Source organism: Callithrix jacchus, chromosome 7 (assembly GCF_049354715.1).
Source record: "Callithrix jacchus isolate 240 chromosome 7, calJac240_pri, whole genome shotgun sequence".
Classification (NCBI taxonomy): domain Eukaryota; kingdom Metazoa; phylum Chordata; class Mammalia; order Primates; family Cebidae; genus Callithrix; species Callithrix jacchus.
The window spans coordinates 138,712,513-138,726,589 of NC_133508.1; the positions used below are offsets into that span (position 1 = coordinate 138,712,513).

A 14,077-nucleotide genomic window follows, 5' to 3' on the forward strand; every position below is an offset into this window, starting at 1 on the left:
TAAAAACCAAAAGGATAAAATCATTCCATATGGAAATGGTCAGAACTGGCAGAATATTTATGACAGATGAACATTTGATGTTTCTTAGAAATAAAATTAATTAGAATCTAATCCTTAGTTCATGAGGCATAAAGAATTGTGCATGACCAGTTACTTAAATCAAAACCTTGAGAGTATCCCTTATCTGTATTTTCATTCCTCTATTATTAAAGTTTTCTAATTGGATTTTCTTTAAAAAAACAAAACACAAAAACCTGGAGCTTTACCTGGTGGCTCCTGTTGTTCTCCAGTGCAGCTTAGGCACTGCCACCTCGCCATCCTTCTCAATGAAGGCCGGGAGTAGGAAAGGGAGGTAAGGAATTCTAGTTCAGATTTGGGAAACTGAGCTTCGAGTTGCACCAGGTCAAAAATACCTACAGAGTTTTGCACAGAACAAATACACAGCAAATGTAGTTCCCACATATCCTGGTCAATCCTGTGAGCAGAGAAGCTGTTAAATAGGTATTTTATTTCACGTTTAACAACCAGTAAAGTACAACAACCCATTTCCCATATAGTACAGAGCATCCCATTTCAGAATGCTGGGTCTTTACATCCCAATCATACTGGATTATTGATGGTAGAGAGTGAAGGAAATGGAACAAAAGATTCAATGTCAAGATTTCCTCACAGTTGCCCCCCCGCCCATGGATCCGAAATTGCTTGTACTCCAGTCAGGCCACAGGTCCAAGAGAAAGTGAGGGGAGCATTAACTACGGGGTCAGTTGAACCGTGGATCAGATGCCTTCTTCCAACCTGGACCTTCCTTTGTGTTACCTGGTGAGCAGTTTGTGCCAACTTAGGGATCTCACTCAAGGGCACCAAATGTTTGCAGGGCCCTGTGCAAAAGTCCCAGTGGAGGATCCCGTGCCACATGTCTAAGTATTTAAAAGTCATACATAAAGCGAATAAACTGTTAAATTATCTTCCACCCTGCCGCTTTGACACATGATGCTTTCATAACCCTTGGAAGCTCAGGTATAGATTTAGAATTCCTAGACTGTTCAGTGTTCTGTACCGGCCCCCAGCCTCGTGGTAGCCCTTGCCGATCTCCTTCCCACCCCTCGTCCCCTTATTTTCCAGCCCTGAGCTCTTGTTTTCACCGCAAGGGACTTCTCCTTGCTTGTGTATAAATTCCACAGTGAACACTCCAAGCCCCAGGCCCTAATCCACCTACACAGATGCACCTTTTACCCCTCCTAGTGGCCAGGTATATGCACTCAGGATGCTGCCTGCCTTCAGGATTTTAAGCCCCCAGAGGAGGCCCATATTTGGCCTAAAAGTTGGTGGGGGGGGATATATGAGTAGGAAACTCTTAAGTTCCTGGTACTGGGGAGAAAGCTGGAGGAGAGTCAGAATGGGTCTCTCTAAGCAAGGGCCCCTCTTTGCCAGAGTAAATTCTTCCTCTAGGCTGTGTACAGGGTCAGAAATAACTCTCACATCACAACAGGACATGTCCATTATCTTCCTATAAATAGCAATTCTTTCTAGATAGCTGAATTTTTGTTCCATGTTTTGAAATGTTATGCTCATTAATAGTACTGATGGAAGGAATTATATCGTTTCTATGTGGGAAAGTTGACAGATTAACTCATATACAAGACTATATTAATCCACTTTAAGGGACCTATCAAAGGGAAAAAAAGAACAAGAATTAGGACCTCAAATGTATGAACAACCAAGTACTCGCTTTTCACCCCAATCCTGTTCTTAGGGCATAACATTGTAGATGAATCCAGCTTTGTAAGAATGCTGGAAAGCAACAGATGAATCAAGTCCACTGAGTTGAGGTTTCTTCGTAGGAGTAGCCTCCTTTAGGAGAACCTGAGAATCCAGATTTAAAAAGAACATTTCATTTCCATTTGTTGTATACCTAAAAGTGAATTTTTATTAAAAGCAGATCACATCGCTTGAGGAAATTCAGAAAACTCTATCTAAATACACCGAATGAAAGATATTCCTCATCAATTTAGATTCTTATAGCCTCGTAAAGATCAAATGCAGATGAATCAGTTTAAATCAGGCCTTCATTAAATTTTAGAATTAGCTTCTGGAATCCCAACTATTGAAGTGTGCAGCGTCTGATTCCTGAGCATTGCGACAAAGCCATGAGCAGAGAAGGGTAAAGTGCATCGTTGCCGGAAATAACATGGCTGCCTTTGGTTTGTGCTAATAAACTATAAGACAACTTAAACTCCAGTTTTAATATTAGAAATCCACCTCATTATAAATAATCTCAAACTCCCTATGTTATCAGCATTTTCATGTGTTTCTTTGGTGAGCTTGAAATGTAATTTTCTATTTATGCTTCCAATGTAAATCTCCAATTTCTGGTTGGCCACTCTGGCACTAAGCCTAAGCTCTAATTTATTTCCATCTTTTCTTATTTCTTACATCAAAAGAGACTGTTGGTTTGAATAACAAATATTCAATAGACTTAGACGTGGGGTGGCAGGCAGCACAGGCATTACCTGTCTACCTTTTATTGCCTTCTTTGAATTGGCTTTTCTGGGAACAAAACCAATAAGACATGCTGTTCCTTCATCTAGTTTTTACCCAGGTTATTTATCAGGAGACATTCTCCCCCACTGCCCTGTTTCAGCGAGGAGTGGCAGCAGGGTGAAGAATTCAGACTGGAACTAGGCTATCACAGGTTATTGTTTTAGCAAGTCATGGAGAATTTCATTGTCCTTAAGACTCTGGTTTGGGCTGATAATTGTTTTTGATTCCAGGAGATGCTGCTGCTAACACGTTTGTAATCTGTAGGACAACAGTGTGCTGGGAATGACATGCACACTGTTTTAGCCTCTTTGAAACATTGCGAAGGTTCTTCCCCACCTGCCTCCCCTTGCTGTCTTGCACAGTCATTGGCCTAATAAAAGGCAGAAACAAGAATTTATTACACCTTGGGCAGCACTTAAAACACACTTTATTCTCAGGAACAGCAGTTATGTCTACTTGCTGCTTTATATTTTGATATTTCCTCTAAATACTTAACTCTAAATATATTCAAATCCATATTGCAAAATCACTCAATTTCCCTGCTCCTTTCCTGGTTCCCCAGGTTGCCTCTTATGATACTCCATGTAAACACTGTATTTGGAAAGATACATAGATCAGCATCCCTAGAGTTACATGATCACCATCAATCTGTGAAAATAGCATGACTTAAAAATAAAAGTCTCTTAGTACTCTGCCAACAGGCTTTGGCATAATCTTGGCAATCACTTAGATTTTTTTTTTTTTTTTTTGCTGTTGTAATTTTTCCCAAGTGGAAATAGTCTCATATTTTGCAGAAGTTGTCCAAGCTAGTGAACATCAATCCATCTTCCTGGATACTAAATTCGTCAGCTGAATGTATTCAGTCCACACAGAAATCAGTAAAGTGAGTGTGAAACTGCTTGGTGGCTGCTCCTTTCATCTTAAGAAATTGCAATACAAATTCCTGAAATCGTTTACGCAGGAATTTTTATTCTTTAAATCTTCCAGTGTTAAAGCAACAAGAAAACATTTAGAATGTCCTTTGGTGGAATCTTATTACACTTGTTATATATGTAAACTGATATTCTTTGATGCCAGCACGTTCGTTGCCCTTACAGAGAAATCTCTGCACAATGAAACAAAACAGAACGGAAGAGGACAAAATCAAATGTCAGTCTTTGCTGATGCGAATTAGATACATTAACAGATTGTCTGGTAACACAAATTGGCAATAATACAAAAAATCTACATATTACAGTATTTCAAGAAAAATAACTTCATTTCAATACAAAAGGATAGATACACTTTCTTTTTTCCTAGAGCCACTCTTGTATAGTGGGTATGTGCTCGCACTGGACTCAGTGCTGCTAAGATATACAGGGGTATGACTGGCTTGCGCTTTTGGAGGGGGCTGTTACACATGTGCATCACTAACATCGGACAAAGAAATCTTTCAACCAACAAGGGTTACAGAGCAACGTTCACTAAAGCACAGGTTGGAAGGGATTCAGGGACGGAAGCAGGCCAATATGGCAGCTTGTAACTGATTTCCTTATGCCCGCAATGCACCTGACAGCAAAGAATGCTATTTGGTTGGTCCACACACTGGGCGGAGTCGTACTAGGGCGCACCACGCTAGAGTAGCCAATGTTTTTAGGTCGGTTGATTGTTTTTTTTGTTTTCGTCTTTCCTGTTTGTGGGGCTGTCGCAGCCTTTCCAATCCACAATATGCTCTGCAGCTGGCAATGTGATTTGCAGTGATAATATCAACAGCTGCCAACTCCTCTGGAGTCAGAAATTAACAGTCTTGACTCGGATGTGCTGTCCACGGGTGATAAATATGGCTTAGTTCAGTTAGGCCTTCTTAGTTTGTACACTGTCTGAGTGGGGGTGTCTGTATGTGTGTGTTTCCTATGTTAGTAGCAAACGTTTGGGTTGTGTCTGCTTCCCCACGGCACAGGCCCGTCCGGTGTGGCCGGTGGCGCCACCTAGAACACCAGGGGGCTGGCCGTCCCCAGCAGCGTGGTCAGCAGCAGCAGCGCGCGGGAGCCGTGCGGGGGTGCGCCCTGGCCGGAGCCGGAGCCACAGCTGCCAGCCTCCTCGCACCGCAGCTTCTCGCAGAGGATGCCCGTGTATGCGGCTGGGCACAGGCAGCGCACGTTGTTGTGGCACGTCCCTCCGTTCTGGCAGTGCAGTAGCTCGTTGTCGCAGACATTCGCTGCAGAATGAGGGGGAGGGTAGGGGTGGGTAGGCGCGGGAAGGAGAAGCAGAATCAATTTAAGTTCATCTGGTACATCATGTTTTCAACCTAAAAAAAAAAAATTCTCTATCGATCTCGTGCTCCCCCACCTCCCCTCTACAAACGAAGCCTGTGACTCCTATTTCCAAACAAATGTAGTTTTCTGCCTTTCTTTTTTACCATATTAGTCCTTTTCATAGAGATTTTTGCTGCAATCTTGGATGTTATCTCATTGTCCATTTCAGGCTATCGAATACAAACTAATGCAATAGTTCTGGTTTGGCAGTATCTTTTCTTCATGGAACTGGGAACTGCTGTGACCTCTTGGGTTTTTAAGCAAGTGCCTGATGCAAGAGTGCAGATCTTTGAAGCCAGATGAATGGTATTTAAAATGCAAAGCGGTATTGCTAAAATAACCAAAAACCTCTAAGGGGTGGGCCATTCTCTCGGTGGTGAGTGATTCCAGCGCTGCATGCATGAAGACAGAGCCCACTGGGAGGCATGGGGATGGGGGTTGGGGGGTGGGGACACGGGGAAAGGAGCATGCTCCAGGCGGGCGGCAGCCAGATGGGAAGAGAGAAAGCTTGTTTCATGGGAGGAGTGTAAGGAAAAGCAGTCACATTTGTCCCTGACAGCCTATTAAGGATTTTTATCACCTTGTAAATATGGCAAGTAGAGCCCCAGGTTACCATGATTTCTGGGAATAGTAATAAATGCAATGGTGAAACCCTGATTACCAAAATTTCATTATGTCCATCAATTAATACAATCAGTTTGAATAAATCAAGACAAGCAATTTCAGAGACTAGAATTCATTCACAGCCCCTGTCATGTAACTTTCACCTCTAATAATTTCTTATTTCTTCAAAATTTTGACTAACCTCATTAATTCCATGTCTCCTATTCATTTAGATAATCACTGTTTCACTGATTTAGCAGAATGTTAAATAGGACCCAGAGAAATTAAAACAAAAACAAAGAGTAAAAGAGCCAAGAACACTTCCCAAGAAACATATGCTGCTTAAGCACTTAACATATAGAACCCCTCTGGAATGGGAGGTGGGGGACAGAGCAGAAAAAGTAGCTTTTATAAATTATAACATTTTCCATTTAAAAAAAATGTATGGTGAAATTTCCCCAGGGTTGCCACATGAGTTCAACATACTACATGCTCATATAGACATACCTCATATTACTATTAAGTGCAAAGTATTAAAAGAAGCTAACTCTACCCTCAAAGTAGTAACTCAATGAGAATGTTGCCTTGTCCATTAATATGTTCAACAGTCATGTCAGTTTCAAAAGAAGTTTCTTACACAGAAATATGCCAGTGCTTTGTGTGTGAAAGATGGTGTTGGATACCCACATGGTTAATAACAGAGTGCCCTTTTTAGGGGACTGTTTTATGGCCTTCCTCAACATTTCCTTGCTGACCTCTGACACAGTTGCATAGTGTATTGGCATAATTTTCAAATGTATCCACACTTGCTATCTGTAAATGTCAGAAGTGACTATTAAGGCCTACTAAATCCTTCCGGCTTCAAATATTGACATGCAAGGCAGTGTTCCATGGTTTCCAATGATTATATAAGCCACCTCTTATTGAGTGGCTTAGAAATCATAATATTAGAACCAAATTATAGTATTTTATGAGTCATGGTTAAAAATGTCAAAGTCTGTAGTTGTGAAGCAAAGTCCACAAGTGTAGAGTGGTTAGCCTCATGGTCAAAACTGACAGAGCCCTTGTTTTCTGGCTTTAAAAGCTTATGTAGGTTTTCAGAATTTTTAATTTTGCTTACACTTGAAGAAGTATGTTTAATTGGGGCTACATGGAACAAACAGATCCAAATAACTGTTTTCATCTAAAGTTAAAGATCCTCAGCATTTCTTGTTTCAGGCAGCAGATTGCTGAATGGGATGTTTCCTTTCATTTGGGTACTAGAGGTAGGGAAATATCTGTTCCATCAATATCGATAATTGCTTGCCTGAATAATTGAGAAGAAATCAATAGTTAATTACATATCATTCCCCTTTAGGAAAAAAAAGCTATTTTTCTTCTTCCTGGACATGAATATAAATCAGCTGTTGAGCAGAGATTTCTTTTTTTCAAGAAGCTGGTGATTAAGTTAAAATTCGATATCTTTCCTATATTTAAATAATTACTAGTTGATTTTGATAATTGTGAGAAATGTAATAAATACGCTAGGAACAGATATAGCTCAGTAATCTCATGGATTGGCAGGATATATTTTCTGTAGGAGATAGAGAAGAATGAAACATACAATATATTTCATTATTTAGAATTCACTATAAAACCAATTACATTTGGTCTCTTCATAGTGCTAGTCCTCCAACAAATACAGAACTTTACCATACATCCAGGTCTCTCTAACTGTTACAATCATGTGCTAGAAGCACATCTAAACCTAATTATGGATCTTACCTGATATTCATAACTCATGCTCCATCTTCATGTCATTTTGAACCAAAATTGTGGTAGTTAATGAACAAACTAGGGGGTTAGCAAATATCACTGAACTCTTCTTCAGTGTGCTTAACCTTATACTAAACCCCACAAAGAAAATAAAAGAAATATAAAGCATGATTTCCACTCTTATAGAGTTCAAATCTGGCTGGAATGACAAAATATCGAAAAGAAATGATCTAATATTAATTTCATTGAAATGACCTTATCAATTTAATCCAGCTTATCCAATATCTGTTTCATGCCAGGCACCCAACTAGATGTCATGGTTGTAACTAACTGCCCTAAAGGAGTACACAGTTTGGTGGAAAATAAATGGAAAATAAACAAACACACATTCTGAGACAATATAAAAAAATCTACAAAAAAAGTATTTACAAATTACTAGAGAAACTCAAATCATGGTGTAAATAGTTACTTTGGGGAAGATTAGGGGAGATTATGAAAAAGAGATTGTATTTGAACAAAGGCATTTATCAGACAGATATGGGTAGAAAGACCATTATAAATAGGGAAACTGCATGAGTAAAGGCAAGGAGATGTGTAAGTGTATTGTACTGGTTATTAAGCAATTGTCTCAGCTCTAAATCCACCCTTCTGCGGTTGAGGCCAGAACTCTGCAAGTAGTCTGCTGGATCCCACCAACAGGGGGCACTAAAGGGAGCAGAGAAGGTAGCAGGCATGGGAACTCTTGTTTCCTTGATCCTGTCTGACTGTGCTTCTAACAGTATTGCCGAGCAATGGCCCTTCACACCAACAGCAACATGTGGTTCCAGTGTTAAGCTTTATTCATAACGAGCTTCATCTCACCCTTAGACATTCCTACACCAGCCTGTCAGCATCTCTTCCCTGGAGGTGTAAGCCTCAGCTGAGGAGGCTCTACTCAGCATTTCAGAGGCACCTGCAGCAGCCAGCCATTTCTCCTCCTTAGAGGTGCAGATTTCAGGTCTGTGGGGGTCCCTATTATCCAAACTTTTATTTTCTGATAACTCCCATCCTCTTTCCTGTAATCCATCAACCCTACAGTGATAGATGCTTCCTGCTTACTTTTTACAAATTATAACATTTTACATTTTTAAAAAAATATGGTGAAATTTCCCCATGAAGTGCTGAAGACAGGAATTATTTCAGTATCCTCTTCTCCTTTTAAAATTTCAAATATTTTTAAAGCCATTTGTTTTAATAATTTCTCTCTGTTGAAATACCTAGAAATGATTTCAGTTTTCTGCCTGAAGCCCGACTGAAGGACACATTAGTGAACGATGTATGGACTGGTATGGCTGGAATGACAGATGTGCAAAGGGGAAGGCAGATGTGGCCCGGTTGTGAAGGTGCCACAGAATACATTGTGGAGTTTAGTGATAAGCAATGGAGAGCTGTCAAAGACTCAGAAGGAGGGTTGTGTTTTAAAGAGAAAAGGAATATGAATCTAGACCAGAAAAAGGGCAGACTAGAGGCAAGGAGTCCATACTTCAACAGAATGGACTTGGAGGAGGTTAGGACAATGGGGAAGGGAAGGAGACAGGTTATGTGAATGGATAAGGGACATTCTTTGGTTCCTGTTTGGGGTATTTGGGTGCATAATAAAGAAATTTATTAAGAAAAGATAGGAGAAAGAGTTTGGACAGGGGAGAAATAAATGTTTTTTGGACCTATGGACTTTGAGAGCTGCCCAGGCCCTTCTGGAGTGGTTTTCTTATTAGCTGGAAAACTATTTAATGGATCAGGAGATGGATCATCTGGAGATACACCTTTGGAGCCAGGGTGGTGGTGGTATTGTTGCAAAAGATGAAGCAAAAAGAGTAAAAGACCTCATCCTAGAGAATGTAGACCAAGTAAAAATGAGGACTGCTGAGAGAACACTGAAGAACTTCAGCATTGAGACCATTGAAAGAGGAAGACCATAAAGAATGCTGAGAGGGGAGGCCGAGGCAGGTGGATCACGAGGTCAAGAGATCGAGACCATCCTGGTCAACATGGTGAAACCCCGTCTCTACTCAAAATACAAAAAATTAGCTGGGCACGGTGGCGCATGCCTGAAATCCTAGCTACTCAGGAGGCTGAGGCAGGAGAATTGCCTGAACCCAGGAGGCGGAGGTGGCAGTGAGCCGAGATCGCGCCATTGCACTCCAGCCTGGGTAACAAGAGTGAAACTCCGTCTCAAAAAAAAAAAAAAAAAAAAAAAAAAAAGAAAATGCTGAGAAGAAAACAGTGTCAACAAAATGCAGTGATCGTATGAAGGTATGAAGTTACCCATAGAAGGCTTTGTGCTGTGAATGACTATCTATGAAATGACAAACTGGAAGGGTATGAGAGGAAAGGCACTTTGAGTTGGGCAAACGAAATAGGCAAAATAAACACTGCGTGCTCTTGATTGAATCTGTCATAAGGGGTTCTGGAATAATTGAAAAAAGGATTGAAGCATTTTGAAGAATGAACATTTAATGGATTTCTTTGGATGTTAAAGTAGAGGTTCTCAACAGTAGATGATTTTGCTCACATGGGATATTTAACAATGTCTGGAGATATTTTTTGGTTGTCATAAGTGGTTAGGGAGGGCACACTACTGGCCACTGGTATGTGTAGCAAGGGCAGGAATGTTGCTAACATCCTGCAGAATACAGAACAACCACCCCCCACAACAAAGAATTACTCCTCAATTAATGTTAAAATGATACGGCCTGGATCAGGGCATCAGTCATAGCGATGAAGATGGGCAGTTGCCCCTGATATATTTTGGGAAAAGGAGAATCAAGAAACCTTGTCATTTCTAGATCAGGAAGACAGTAAGCTTGCAGGTGCTGAGCTGTGGGAATTAGAGGTGACTCTAAGTACTTGAATTAGAAATAGAAGAGTGGATTATCTTCTTGAGGGAATAAATATAGGAGATTGCTATCTGAGACAGACCGCTTAGTACTGTTCACAATGAAAGGATGAGGGGAACTAAAAGCACCCCTGTCATGTAACTCTCTTTCATAGAGACAGTAAAAATCAGAGCTTGCAGAAAACGTTAGAAACCATTTAGATAAGCTGTAGATAAGCAATTGAGAGAACTGGAACTAGAATCCAGGTCTTCTGATGTACAGATTACTGATCTTCACACAGGAAAGAACAATGAGATAGTAAAGAAGGTTGTACTGTGCCACATTCCATGCTCCTCAAGACAGAGCCAACATTCTCACTTACCAGAGAGACATGAAAAAACTCTGCTATAGATCCTCAGTAGACTTTGAGCTGTATTGACTAAGTGCCCTGCTTTTGTATCACGCCATGGCTAGACAGTGGTCTTTGTTGATAGCATCAAATGTTACTCATTCGAGGGATTTACCACATTTTGGTGGAGCTCCAAGTACAAATCATCTCATACAGAATATATACCAGAAATCCCAATGTCTAGGCTAAAAATGGCAAATATGTCTGCATTTACACTGTCATTTCCTCTTCCCCTGTAGGGGGAACATAGTAGGCTGCTATGGTTTGAACGCCTGTACTCTAAAACTCATGTTGTAACTTAGTTGCCACTGTAACAGTACTGAGAAGTGGGACCTTTAAGAAGTGTTTAGATCATAAGGGCTCCACCCTCATGAATGGACTAATGCTGTTATTTTGGGAAAGGGTTTGTTATCATGGAGTGAGCTGACCACTTCTCCCCTTCTTCCTCTCTTTCTCTCTCTGCCCTTCCGTCACGTTTTGCCTTCTGTCATGGTTCGATTCAACAAGAAGGCCCTCACAAGATGTGAGCCCCTTGATCTTGGACTTGTCTGCCTCCAGGACTGTGACTCAATACATTTCTATTCATTATAAATTATCCAGTCTGTGGATAGTGCATAAAATGGAGTAAGTCAGAAATATAGCTAACCTTGGAACTCTCTTCCACTGAAATTCAAGTGCTTCTCAACACAAGGTTCCAGGCATCCACTACCGGTTGATAGGACTGGCATGAGGATAAACACTCACTTACAATCCCGGTATTATCAAATATAATCCTGCACATAGTTGCAAATTAAAGATCCAAGAGAGGATTCTATCTGACAGGCATCTTTCAGTGATCATTGTCTTTATTAGGTGCTCTGCTCTGGGGGTGTGCCTCAGACTGAAAACTCTAAACTTACTCTGTGGATGTACTCATATTAAGCATGTAAGCATGTCCCAACTCTCTCTTTCTTGTTATTGACAGTCTAAGAGTGTCCTATTTTAGTAAACAAAAAATTTCATTTTAAAATCTCTTATACAGGCCGGGAGCAGTGGCTCAAGCCTGTAATCCCAGCACTTTGGGAGGCCGAGGCAGGCGGATCACGAGGTCAAGAGATCGAGACCATCCTGGTAACATGGTGAAACCCCGTCTCTACTAAAATACAAAAAAATAGGCTGGGCATGGTGGCGCGTGCTTGTAATCCCAGCTACTCAGGAGGCTGAGGCAGGAGAATTGCCTGAACCCAGGAGGCGGAGGTTGCATTGAGCTGAGATCGCACCATTGCACTCCAGCCTGGGTAACAAGAGTGAAACTCTGTCTCAAAAAATAAAATAAAATAAAATATCTTATGCAACACTTGATCCAGTACTGGATGCAAATAGTGATTTGCTAGACGCAATTCTTTTTGTTATGGTAAAATGTGATCCTTAGATACCGAAAAAGTGAATACTGCTTTGGTAATAGCTTGACTGTACTCTAAAGGATTCCTCTTCCTATTGATAAATGTAATTCATTTATGGAGTATCCAATATCACATAATATAATCCCTTGATGTTTTGATATTAGGAATGATTTCAAATGGAGTGACCAAGATAATCTGTGGAATTTGACAGGTGAGGTTAGAGTATTAATGTTAGATTCAAACAGAGTTATGTGGCCAAAAGATGAAGTGTGGAATCCTGGTGGAAAAGCTGAAGTCAGCAAGGTGTTGTAATAGCTCTGATCATAGCTTCAGTAAGCAAGCCACAAGATAGATAAATAAGCTGTCACCATTGCCATGAGTTTATAAAAACATTAAGAATTTCCACAGTGAAAGAATAGATCAAGCGGCATTTCTTCCTTTCTCCTATTTACTTTTCTTGCACCGTTTTGGATGAGAAGTATCACAGGGATATAGCTAAATTATTTAATTCTTTAATGTTTTGGTGGGTTTCTTGATTGTCACACACGTTTCCTCTTCTCAAACTGCAATCTACTGTCAAATGTGAATTACGAGACCTTCATACCTTTCCCCTGTATTAGTTCTTTCTGGAGGATATGGAAAAACTGACCACAGATGGACTCCTTATGTTCAAAGCGGGGAGTAGCCAAGACTCATTGTTGCCACTTGTTCTATTCTTTTATCTTTTATGAGCTGAGGGGTCACTGATTCCCATAAGGTCATGATGATCCATTACACTACCAAAGGGAAGTTGTCTTTTCTCTGTTTGGATTTTGTTCAACTTTGTACATTTAGGTTCATGCTGTCAGTGAGCTGCTATGCTCGAGCAATGCTAGGTCTGTATTTATAGACTTGAAAGTTTCTCTTTTTGGCTTTGTCTCTTGCACTTCAAGGAATTGATGCAATGTGTTACCATGACAGCTTTTCTCAACGGTTGTATTAATAAAGTGACCTCTGCCTTTACCACCTGAAACAAGCCCGGGATTGCTGAGAAAAAGATGTTCCAAATTGTTCCCATCCTTTTCAAAGAAACGTCAAAGAGTGAATAACCTACACCAAACAGGCTAATAACAAAGGTATGTGTGCTACATTCAGGCCTGATTTAGGCATTTGGGATTGTGTGGCTGGGAGCTAAAGAGCTAATCATATGACCCATTTATACAGCTTTTGCAGTGGTTTTGCTAAGTTGTGATATGCAAGATGGAAAACTGAACCTACCGGTTAGCTTCTGGGGAATGGAAGAAACTTTATAGACTAGTATCTAATCACTTTTTGTTATGGTGGTTGGAATTCTAGGTACACTAACTGCATTCCCCACCCTCCTCCCCCATCTTTTTCCCCCCCTCACTTATCGTCTGGTCTGGCCATGAGGGGTAGTATGGTGCAAAGGGAAAACACCTTGGCTAAGAGTCATAAAACTGGAAAACCTGAGACCTAAGTCTGACTAGTCATTCATTTGCTAAAGTCCTTGGATGTATTATGCAACCATTTAGTGACATTCATCCATGCATTTGTCCAATATCCAGCCAGACACTGCTCTAGATGGTGGGCATATCATGATAAGCCAGACCCACAGTGTAGCTGCACTTGAGGGGCTGGTGTTTTGGTTGCAGCTATGAAGTTAGTCTTCAGGCTACAGGTTTGAAGTTGGTATTTCTGAAGCTTTCTCAAGTTTTATGATTTGCATGAATATTTTGTAATTGAAAGCCTATCACTTTGAAGGCAAAGTGTTAGGAAACCCTCCTCTTCTTGACCAATTATATGAGATAGTTGGGTTTGTGTAATAGAGTCCTTGATGATGACTTAGGTGACTGCTTCTGCTGAATCTGTTTTGGTTCAGTCTTATCTGCTGCCCCATGGAACAGGGATATTCGTTCCCTCATATGCACTAAAAGCATGAGGTGGTATAAAGAAAAATAGGCTCAGATCCTGTGATTCAATCCCATCTCTGTAGTTAATGGGCTGAGTGAACTTGGGGAAATCACTTCACCTCTTTGTTTCTCTATTCACTTCAAAAGCAGGATATTAACACTTGTCCCATTTACCCGCTAATAGTTGTTGGGTAGCCTCAAGATGAATTATGTGGAGGTGCTCTAAGAAACATAAAACACAACCTATGTATACTTTGTTAAAGTTCAATTTCTTCCTCAATCCAGCCAGTGCCAGAAGCTCAGGGTGGAAGAATGCGGTGCTAATTCC

General features: G+C 40.7%; 1 protein-coding gene across 7 annotated transcripts in view; it reads right to left on the bottom strand.

The window, feature by feature from the left end:
- Positions 1 to 3,490: 3,490 nt before the first annotated feature.
- Positions 3,491 to 14,077, bottom strand: part of NTNG1 (netrin G1) — a 347,271-nt gene continuing 336,684 nt past the window's right edge. For all 7 annotated transcript variants that reach the window (XM_009001807.5, XM_035252257.3, XM_009001801.5 and 4 more), the window contains one exon: positions 3,491 to 4,738. In XM_009001807.5, coding sequence (XP_009000055.2) covers positions 4,509 to 4,738 — 230 coding nt within the window. In that variant the 3' untranslated portion in view covers positions 3,491 to 4,508. The remainder of the gene's footprint in view (positions 4,739 to 14,077) is intronic.